Source organism: Myotis davidii, unplaced genomic scaffold (assembly GCF_000327345.1).
Source record: "Myotis davidii unplaced genomic scaffold, ASM32734v1 scaffold135, whole genome shotgun sequence".
In the NCBI taxonomy this organism is placed as follows: Eukaryota; Metazoa; Chordata; class Mammalia; order Chiroptera; family Vespertilionidae; genus Myotis; species Myotis davidii.
The window spans coordinates 12,436,624-12,447,977 of NW_006289813.1; the positions used below are offsets into that span (position 1 = coordinate 12,436,624).

Here is an 11,354-nt window from a genome sequence, read left to right on the forward strand (position 1 = left end):
TTAATGGTAAATATAAAATAGCAGCAGGAATAATAAATATATGTTCAGAGTAAATGAAATTGAAATTTTCCCCACTGGAAACCTTGGACTTCCCTTCTTTTTCAGCTTTATACATATGATCACTCTCCATTGCCCAAAGCATGAGATACCACCCAGGGACAGTAAAGGCAGGAAATTGTTGTATTCATTTGCTGGGGCTACCATTACACAGTAATGCAGACTGGGGGACTCCAACAACAGAAATCTACTTTCTCACAGTCTGGAGGCCAGAATTCCAAGATCAAGGTGTCAACAGGACTGGTTTTTCCTGAGGCCTCTCTCCTTGATTTGTAGATGGCTGTCTTCTCCCTATGTCTTCACACGGCCTTTTCTCTGTGTTTGGTTGTGTCCTAATTTCCTCTTTTTATAAGGATATCTGTCATGCTGAGTCAGCATACTAATGACCTAATTTGAGCATAATTACCTCTGAAGGTCTATAAATACAGACACATTCTGAGGTACTAGGGTCTCATGACTTCTACATATAAGTTTCGTGGGGGGACACATTTCAGCCCATAATACCTAATCCCCCAAAAGGACAGAGAAAGGAGTGGTGTTTGCAGACTCGGGGAGAACTGTAGCAGGTGTGGACGGTGTGCCCACCCTCTGTTCTCCTCCTGGTCCTCCCATGGGTCAGTCCAACAGAAAACTAGGATACAAGGAAGGGGCAGTTCCTACAGGGCAACATCCCCGTGCCAGATCCCAGCAGAGAAGGGGGATGACTAGGTGTGAGGATCAAATGGAGAACCAGGAGCCAGCCCCTCCCCAAAATTAAAACAATGTGGGCCTGTGTCTTAGAGTGTTTCACATTTCCTTGTGGCCATAAAACTGAATTCGCACACAATGCTTCCTAGAGATGAGATGTAATTCTCACCAGTGTCTGCAGTGCATTGCGGGGCCATAATTTGTATGTGTCCCTTTCTAAGTGGAGCCCCGGCATGTGGCTGGAGGGAATACTCCCCAGCTTGTGAAGCCCTAACCTGCCTGCACGTGTCTCCTTTCCCTCAGGAGCCCGACAGGCAGTACATGCACATCGGCACCATGGTGGAGTTCGCCTTCGCGCTGGTGGCCAAGCTGGACGCCATCAACAAGCACTCCTTCAATGACTTCAAGCTGCGAGTGGGTACGTTGAGCAGAGACTGGGTTTCAGCTGTGGCGGAGGCGTGGCGTAAGGACGAGTTCCCAGGAAATGTGTGGATATTCCCTGCGTTGAAGTAGGACCCTGACAAATGTGCTTTTAGAGCAGCAGGACTGGATTGCAGTTGGGAGGGCTCAGGGAAGCTGAGAGCCCCTGAGGCATTTTGGCATAAATTATTAGAACAACAAAAAAATATACCCCCTTAGGTTGGACCCAGGTTTAACAACTGAACCATGAGGTCGATTACATGAGCTCCTCAGGGAGGCTAAGGCTGTGCCTCCCTGAGGAGCTCGTGTAAGCCACCGACTAAGCCACTTCATTATTTCGTAGGCCTCTGCCTATAAAACTAGGACCTGTCATAAGCTAGAAAATGCCTCTAGACCTCAGAGTTGTAAAAATATTTTTTTTATTTTAATTTTCTAAATTGTTTTTAAGTGCATCTTAGAATTGTTAAAATAGCCACACACCCCTGGAGCTACAACCTACAAGAACGCCAAACATGTGTCCTAGATTCTGAAGTAGCTATAGCTTTTCAGGTTGGATGCTCAAATTTAAGAGAAAAGTCCAACTTTCTTTCAAATAAAATAAAAAATTCTAATAAGTTCTTTCCTTACTTTAAGTTGATTCTTTACCATATCTCATGATTATTTGCCTTTTACAAATGTTTATTTTTTTAAGAAAAATGTGTTCAGCCCTGAGGTTAGCACAGCTGCTTTGTGAGGTTGCCGTTACTTCCAGCCATTCAGGGTTTGTAAGAACTTCTTTGACTATTGTATGTTTTTCTTGGCAACATATTTTATTCCTTCTGAAAGCAAGTCCACATAAGAGTAGATCTTTTAACACATTCCATCTGAATGGCTTTTCACTTCCTTTGCACAGATTTCAACTATTTAAAAAATCCTGATATTTAGAGCTATTTTTTCCTCTGCTCTGCATATATTTTTTTCAACCCAGAAATATTTCACATTTTTGTGTGTCCTATTAGTTGTTAACATCTGGACACACTTCTCTTTACACTTTCTCATCTCTATGCACAGTAGACTTTACCCAGGCTCTGCTATATACAGAGGTAAGAAGGGCTGCCCATCACGCTGCTGACCACATCAAACTCCAGGTGTCTCTTGCACCCTGGAGATTCTTTATTATTTCGCAACTTGGAAAATGGGCTCCTCAAACTTTCACACTACCTGCCTTTAAAAGAAAATCTATCACCTTGCAGAATGACCCCTCTATTGTCAGACATTTATGGACCAAAATCACATTGCCCTTCATTGGGAGGGGGAACAGGGACAATTGTTTGCTGGTCCCCTGTGCTACATCAAAGCACAGTGGACTTGGTCTGGACCTTAGCAATGTTTTCCAAATTACTGTGAGCAACAGAATGGACCTCCTTCAGTAGGTATTTATTGAGTGCCTACTTCACACTGACTATTGATTAACTAATGAAACATTCACCCCACATGCCAGCTCTTTGGGTTTCTAGGGTAACCTAAGCTCAGTGTTTCTCTTGGGCTTTGGGTCTGCCTTTGCCCAAACCCTCGGCCTCTCCTGGGTCAGCTTTCCTGCTCTATCTCTGTGCATGGTGCCATCCAGTGGCAGGTCACAGTAGGAAATCAGAAGGGTAATATTACCCCCCCCATCCCCCCAAAAAAGTGATGAAACAAATAATAGCCAAACTCACTCATAATGCCCTTTTCTGAATGTTAAGCTTCAGTCATTTAATGGGGATCACAAATTGAGCATACACTTGCAGTTAAGTAGAGATCACCCACTGCCAGCAATAATCTCCCCGCTCCCGCCCCCAGCTTTAGAGTTATATGGGGTAATGTTCATTTAATAATGATGATTCAAGATGGTCCTGTAAAACTTTTGTGTTTAAGACAGTTGTGATAATGTGAATCTTAATCCAGTTCTGATGCAACACAGGTATGAACCATGGACCTGTAATAGCTGGTGTAATTGGAGCTCAGAAGCCACAGTATGATATCTGGGGCAACACCGTAAACGTGGCCAGTAGGATGGACAGCACTGGAGTCCTGGACAAAATACAGGTAGCTCAGCCTGCACAGTCATCATGGGTCATTTCCATCCTCTGGGGAACCATGGATATTATAAGAATAATTATACTACTATGTTAAAACAAAGGAAAGAATCTTGAAATTTACTTCAAACTTGACCCCAAAAAACTTGAAAAACCTTGAGAATCTTGGAAAAAAGCTTGAAATTTACTTAAAACTTTTTATTGGAGAAATGTTCATTTGTTTCTGCATTCACTGTTAACAACAATAAAAAGTTATGTGATATAAAGATCATGGCTGTTGTGAACTTAGTGATCACAACAACCAGCACTCGGTAGGACAGCCCTAGTGGTACGTGCAGGACTAGAGCCCTTCTTTCCTCTTCCTTCTCTCCACCAACATCTTGAAAGCGTTTTGCAAGGGAGAAGGGCTGTGTGTAACCAAAACCAGACCTAATCAGCCTTTCTTTCCCTGGGTGCTGATGGAAGGGGGAAGGGAGGGGTCATCAGGAATTACAGGTGATATGATATGATGGTGATAAATTGGACTAGAATGGGATTTGGAGATCTGGAAATGACTAGAAAGCTCTGGAATCCACTCAAGGGAGAGAAAGGGAAGACCTAGCCAGTGAAAACAGTGGTGAGTGTGTGCACCTGTTTGGGCACCAGACCAGACACCTAGAACAGTGATTTTCAACTGATGTGCTGTGGCAGGCACACTGGGGTGCCGCAAGAGTTTTTAAAACATGCAATACCTGACTATTTAGTCAGGGGCACTGACCTCTTTTCCCTTAGATTTTCAAATTTAAAAGTGACAACAACCAACACAACAGTAGCCATCTTGTGTGCATGAATCAAAATGATACCTATTTTTTGTCAGATTGGCAAAAAATGTATTTTTTGTTGTGCCGCAGAATTTTAGGAATTAGTTTATGTGTGTCATGAGATAAAAGGGGTTGAAAAATCGCTGACCTAGAATAATCAGGGGACTAAGTTCTCCCAATGAGAAGGATGCGTGTGTGAGTTGTGTGTGCTGAACTTTCTATTTCCCTCACCCTCAAATAGCAGTGGTTCCACATTTCACCCCAACTCTGTTGTATTTGGCTGGATAAATCCCTGCCGGATGGCAAATCTGTGTGAAAACCACTGGACACAAATGAGAGGCTGTATTGGTTTTTAGTCCTCTTCAGAGAAATCCATGAGTCCCTGTTCTGTGTACCTCAACTTGGCCACAAATAACCTTGCTTCTTAAAATCGTGATAGAGATGTAGAAACTTGATAAATCTGGGCGGAAGCCCACCAGCTCCAGGATCACCAACAATGGGCTGTGGGCTCTGCCCTCTCACGTGCCTGCCATGCTACTCCACCTCATTCACCCAAGACAGTTTTACTGCTGTGGCTTTTCTAAGATGTGTCTTTAATTTTTATGTAAAATGGCACAAACTTTACTTTTAAGTGTCTACCTTCTTAGTCAACAGGTGTTGAAAAGTAAGCAACATCCAACAAAGAGAAGGGAGAGAGAAGAAAGTGATGGGGGCGGAGAGGAGGTTTTCGGACTTCCCAGACAAATTGGCCAAATGGGGCTCGTCTGACAGCGGGTAGGAGTGGTGCTCAGTGACTATGCAGACAGCCCAGTGGCCCACCCTTGACAGGAATGGCCTGCCACCTTAGCAGCCTAATCTGACAGTGCCCGGATGGCACCACAGAGTATAAGGCTTTCGGCATGTTCATCAGTAGTCACTCCCAGTTCCCAGGGAGGCACCAGCATCCTGGACCACCAAGGATCCTCCTTTGAGGAAAGAGGCAAGCTCCTACCCAGGATACACTCTCCCACCTGTAGGCTGACCTGTGTCCCCATCTGGAACTTTCTGAAGGTGGATGGTAGATTTAATAACCTTCACAGCTCTCCAAGTGGCCTTCAAGCACTTGGGATAAGTATCAAAAGCCATTTAAGAGAAGCTGGTCAGAGAGACTGCTCCCTCCTGGAGGTCATAAATCCCCTGCAGGTCAATGTTTAAATGAGTTTGTGCCCATGTGTTACTCTGAGAGAATATCGGGCATCATAAAACTGCATGTGATTTAGTGCAGAGCGGCTACCTGGAAGGTCTCCTCGGAGCCCCAGGGAGGGAGGAAGACGGGCTCTGGCTGTGAAGAGTGAGACACCTCCATAGGCCCTTGTGTGTTCATTTCCCCAGCAGGTGGCACGTTTGCATCTGGGTAGATGTCCTTCTGCTGAGGGTGTGGCTCGCTCTAGCTCCAGTAGCCTCTTATTTCCACTTAAGTGCAAAGAAAAAAAATGTAGTGAGATACCAGGAACCATAAAAATGGATGCAGAGACTATTAAATGCTTCTCTTGGGCCACAGAAACAGGTTGTTTTTATTAAAGGGCATGAACTTCCACATGCTGTCTAGACTGGGAGCACAAACAGCATAGAGAGCCCGCTGGCACCCAGCCAGGCAGGCCTCCCAGGCATGGAGGAATCAGAGCTGGTGTCAGTCAGGTGGCCGGCTCCCTTCTCCCCGCGTCCCTATAATTGTATGACTGCTACTACAAGTACCAATGGGATAGCTTGAGAATGCTGGTGGTGCTACCCAGCACCAAGAAATATGTCAACTCCAAAATTAAGTTCCAGGGCTCCAGAACATGGGTGTGTTCTCTGAGGAAGGTCGGAAGACAAATCCTATGGGATTCTCTCTGAGAACTCTGAGCATGAGAACATATTTGCCACCTGAGTTTCTTGACTGTGTATTTGCTCTTTTGGTTCTCATCCAGAACCCAAAGTCTCTTGTGCCGTTGGCTTCGTCCCCAAGCTACACTTGTCCTCCCCGAGGACTTGGGCCCTGCTAGACATGAGCAGCCGCTTCCCCTTTTTCTTTCCTGCTTTCTGTGGGGTGGCGAGGACCCACATGTTGGCCCCTGTGCTAGAAACTGCCACGGGGTCTCCTTGCAGGAAGACAGAACAGCGCTGCTGGCTCTTTCGAACAGCGTGCCCTTGGGATCTTTACAGGGAACACTTCAGCCTTACTTCTGGGAGGCCTGATGTTGTCCTGGGTCTCCTGTGGTTTTGATGTCCTTCTGTCTCTGCCCCAAGACAGTGCCTGCTCCTGAGGCCTCTCCAGCCGCCAAGCCCAAGGAGGCTGGCTCGTTGCTGCCACCACTGTCCCCACCACCGCACCATCCCCAACAGTGCCCATGCCACGAACACCATGGTGTGATAGCATTGCGGTGTTGTCCACAAGCCTACCCTTCACATGGGTGTGTCACCCGCATGCGAGGTGGCGGGGGCACAGGTGTCATGTCCATTTCCTCTGATACAGTGGGAGGAAACCCCTCCTCCTCTGCTTTTCTACATGGTTCCAAAGATGCACAGCGTTACCCGGGCTTCCTGAGCAAACGGCTCCCTCCCTCTCTGCTCAAAGCTCAGGTTCCTTGTTGGGGGGCGGGGGGCCTGGTTAGGGAACCATGTACCCCACAGGGGGTCTTCCCTCACCTCAGAAGCTAAAATCTCGTTCTTGGTCAAGCCTATGCATGTCACCGGTTCTCTGCTTGAGAAAATGTCTCTTGCAGGAGGCTCTTAGGACACTCAAGCAGCCAAACCCAGGCAGGCCTGGGTCTCCTTCCCCAGACATGGGCCCTCCAAGGGAGCACAGGCAGGCCCTAGCTGAAACCGTGTACAGCTCAATGCAGGACAGGGCATCTCCCCTTGGAGAGAGAAGCTGTCCTACCCAGCAGATGCCTCTGCCCTCTGACCCAGCAGGACCTGAATATGACAGGTCACATTGACAGGCTGCAAGGGAGGGACTCACTCCATTTAGCATTTCCTGTCCATCAGTGAGCTAAGGAAACTCTCCACACCTGACTCAGTGCCGTGCCCATGCTAAGAACACTGAACATTCCTAGTGTCTTTATTTTCAGGTCATTTTATTCAGATCATTAAACCAGACACTCATGGCCATTTGCAGGAGTTGACTGTTCATCTTCTCAGGGTGTCTTCTTCCATTTTTATTAAAATCTACTTTTAACATTTCTTTTTTCCTGAAATGACAACTTGAAAACACCATCAGAAATCCCTCCAGTCCAGCATGTTTTGATTTGCTTTTTTTTTCTTCCAGGTGTCTTATATGTGCATAGTTAATCCTCACCTGGTGGAAATTATAGCAGGCACCAGGCTTAACATTTTTGAGAGGGTGACATGGTTCGACATTATCCCAACCATGATATTGATCATGGTTGCATCATGGTTTACTTAACCCTGAAGATTACTGGTGTTTCCAGTTTTTCACTATCACACCACTGAATTAAACCTTGTCCTTAATTTTCCTTCTCATGGATTTGTCTCTCTTGTACTCATTTCTCAGGAGTAGAATTAATGCAGCAAAGAACACAAACATGTCTCATCTCTTTATCCTTGAAGGCAAATGGCCTTTCAAAAGGGTTATTAATATCCTGGCTAAATACTTTTTCATTTTTCGACGTGCTTGTAGGTCACGGAGGAGACGAGCCTCATCCTGCAGACCCTGGGGTACACGTGCACGTGTCGAGGCATCATCAACGTGAAGGGGAAGGGGGACCTGAAGACGTACTTTGTGAACACGGAAATGTCAAGGTCCCTTTCCCAGAGCAACTTGGCTTCCTGAAGAGCATCTTCGTTTTGGCAAGAAGAATATGTTTTTAGGAAGGTACGATGCACTTTCTGACGGCAACATTTGTCCCTCGTTTTTGATGGCGTGCTCTGTTCTGTCCTCTGGAGCCTGCAGACTCGTTCCTGTGACCCGGGGGCACACCGTTTGGGGTGCCGAGATCGTTCTGCCACTCGCACTGTGCTTACTCCGAAGGAAGAGGAAAAAGAGTGTGTGATGGAGAAGAGAAATGCATTCAAAGAACTAGCATGGATGATGGAGGTGAAACAAACAAAAATTCTTAAGGCAATAAAACTAGGGGGTGTATATTATCTTCTGGTGCATGTTCTTTTCTGGAAAATATGGTAGCTCGCCAACCGCATCCGCTAGTCTGATATTACAACACACAGTATTCGTGACTAAGTTGAGTCTGTCACCCCACATGGAATTTGACTGTGTTCACCCACGTGTCTCATTGCCAGGGTCTGTCCACGGGCCCCATTGGGATCCCTGGCTCTGTCACCTTGCTTTGTTGTGTCGTGCCAGCAGCACGTAGTCATCCATCACCAGAATTAGTTCTCACCACCTAGGACCAGTTTTGTACCAAACGTGTCTGATGTTTTGATGCCATTGTCTTTTGTAAGGTTAATTCATTAAATTTTATGTACTTTGGTTTGTGGTGCCTTCTCTCCCCACTTCCTCCCCGCCCTTCTTCTTTCTCTGGTTTGCTCCAGAATGGAGGTTTGTTTCCCATTTATCTCGCTGTTTTGGAAAATGTTCTCCGGAAGCCAGGGATTGAGTCCTTCAGATCAGGACAAAGTCTGTAATGCAGATAATTGATTAGGCAGCTCCATGGGAAGAAAGGAAGCATGCTGCATGTGTCCTGGGGTCTGCTTTTGATTTTGGCCTCTCTAGAGAGCATTTGCATGGAAAATATTTTAATAGTAAGAAGATTCTCTACTGAAAACAGCACCTCTCTGTCCTCACACTCTGGTCTACTCTACCTTTAGTCATCTACCAGACACAGGATGCGTACGAGTAACTTGCAACTGACTGTGTAGGTTAGCAACCCCAACGGCTTGAACAAACACGAGGAACTGCCAAGCCACCTATGATGCCTTAGGTGGCGTAAGGAGGCACAGAGCCTTGAAGATGGAAGACCTGGCAAATTTGGTGGCAGTCAATTCAACTCTAAAGTTTTGGGGGTTTTCTTCACGTAATGAAGTCATACTCTGCCAAAGGGTGAAAAATAGTGTAATCGTGTGTAATCTGACGTTTGAAAGCAAACCCGAACATGCCTGTTTGGGTAACCCTGTAAGAGGTAGAAGACCCCGCAACCTATTAGGGAGCAGCCCCTTCGTGGGAGCTGGGACTTAGAGCCTGAGCTTCTGGCTTGACTGCTGACTCTGACCTGTCACCAACTGTGTGACTTTGAACCATCTCTCACTTTCTCTGAGGAGCGTTTTTCTGGTGGGTAGTTTGCAGCAACCTGCACGGCGATGTTCAGGATGTGAAGGAGGGGCCGCACAAATGAAAATTCTATACAAGAAATATGAATTTAGAAGGCATTGGGGGCCCAGGTGGAACCTCTTTCCTGAAGAGGCACACTGAGTCCTGGCCTTGTCTGCTTTTTATTCAGTTTTAGATACACATCTTGCCCTCAGTAAAGCACAGGAAACAGGTAGCAGACAGACAGTCTCAAAGGTCAGTAAAGATCAGTAAAGTCCATTAAACATTTACTTGGAGGCTAACAGGTCAGGAAATTGCTTCAAGCCATCGCTATCTCAACACGAACAATCGGTGCCTAGCATAAGCCCTGCCAACGCTCAACGTCCTTTGGCCTCCCGCGTTCCTTGGTGCACGCTCATGACAGTGTTGGCATGCAGTGGCTCCCCACAGTAGTTCATGGGATCAGGTCTGGTTAAATGAGCTAATGACTGAGTCCTCCTAGCAGGTATGGGGCTTGCTCCTGCCAGCACATACGCAGCATAGACACAGCGGCCCTATGGGGACCTGGACTCACACTCAGTCAATGTGCTCATGGAAACTAACTACTGGCCCTCATCACCGGAGGAGGTTGGGCTTCAGCTCAGCTTATCAATTGTCTGCCTCCATCAGGAATTTTTTTATTCTGTAATTGCAACTCAGCCTTGGCCTTGATACATCCAAAAAGAAGAAAAAGAGTATAAGGACATCTCTCGTCACTCTAACCAAAATCTGGATTAGGATGCCCTGCGTTTCAGTGACTTCCATCTGGCCTTGTGAAGCACCTGTGACAATGACCCGCAGCTGCACCTGTGGGTCCTTCCTCCCATAGAGCCCATGGCGCCCATCCCAGGGCACTTTATGTCACCTGCCCTTAGCGGACACCCACAGCTGTTGATTCACCAAGCACTCTTAAACGTGCTCCCCCCAGGTGCTGAGTTTGGTGAAAAGAACTCAAAGGAGAATGCTTTTACCTAAAGTTGTATCACCAGGTCTTCTTAACAAACAATAGACTAAAATAATCAAAGTCGTTATCAGAGTTTGCCTTGCAAAGGTCTGTGCATACATGGGTCTCTCAAAGTGTGGTCCCCAGGCAGCAGCAGCAGCATCACCTGGGAACTTGTCAGGAACGCAGACTCTCAGGCCAGGCCCAGATCTGCCAGGTCAGAAATCCTGGCAGCAGGGCCCCGCATGCTGCCCGTGTTTCAGATACCAAATTCTCTGGGTGATTCTGACCCTAATCCAGCCTGATACCCCCTGCACTTTACAAACAGAGAGGTACAGAAAGGTCCATAGGATAATTTGAAGTTTTCCAGGTGATCTGTGACTAAGACTAGAGTAGAATGGAAAAGTGCCAGTTCCCAGAAAACTGAGAGTTTAGCTTCTGGTCAAAGCCTCTTCATCTCTGGCAACTACAAACCTTCCTATGAGCAAATCATGCAAACAAGACCTGCAGTGCATGCCCAGCAACCCATTGGCCTTGCATCATCAGTAGTAAGACTCTCCTCAAGGCCTCCTCAACCTCTCTTCCAGTCGGAAGCCCGCTCTCTTAAAAAACCCTCAGTTGAGTGCCCTTAAATCTGCAGTGCTTTTAACCCATCTACTTAGAAATGTCTTCATTGTTGTGAATCATCCTTGTTCTTTTTACTAAGGACAACAACTAGTCTGCTTTGAAATAACATTGACTAAGGGTGGAAATGTAATCATCTATGTTTCTCTTTGAAAAGATGACTAATGGGCATTTATGGGTCAGTTTTAAGTTGCAAAACTTGACATGCCAAGAGACAGGCATTTATGTCTAACAAAAGTGAGATCTTTGAAACCTGGTCTGATTCAAGCCCTGCTTTTTAAAAGTAGTAGAAGTCGAGGGAGTAGAATCTGACTTAAATTAACTGAAAATGATTTAGCTTGCCACTAATTTATGGCAGTTACTTTCAGATGAAGGCATTTCATAGAGAAGCCTTGTCTTTCTTGGTAATTAAAACTGAAGAAAGAGTAATTTTACAAATTTCCATAACCCTAATTTTATATATTTTCTATTATCCTATATAATAA

The 11,354-nt window shown here is 46.0% G+C and overlaps 1 protein-coding gene across 10 annotated transcripts in view; it reads left to right on the forward strand.

The window, feature by feature from the left end:
• Window positions 1–8,486, forward strand: part of ADCY2 (adenylate cyclase 2 (brain)) — a 282,664-nt gene extending 274,178 nt beyond the window's left edge. For 9 of the 10 annotated variants that reach the window (XM_015563100.1, XM_006762472.1, XM_015563093.1 and 6 more), the window contains 3 exons: window positions 1,048–1,162; window positions 3,104–3,228; window positions 7,680–8,486. In XM_015563100.1, coding sequence (XP_015418586.1) covers window positions 1,048–1,162; window positions 3,104–3,228; window positions 7,680–7,832 — 393 coding nt within the window. In that variant the 3' untranslated portion in view covers window positions 7,833–8,486. The remainder of the gene's footprint in view (window positions 1–1,047; window positions 1,163–3,103; window positions 3,229–7,679) is intronic. The other variant, XM_015563095.1, reaches the window with a different exon arrangement.
• The last annotated feature ends 2,868 nt before the right edge of the window (window positions 8,487–11,354 follow it).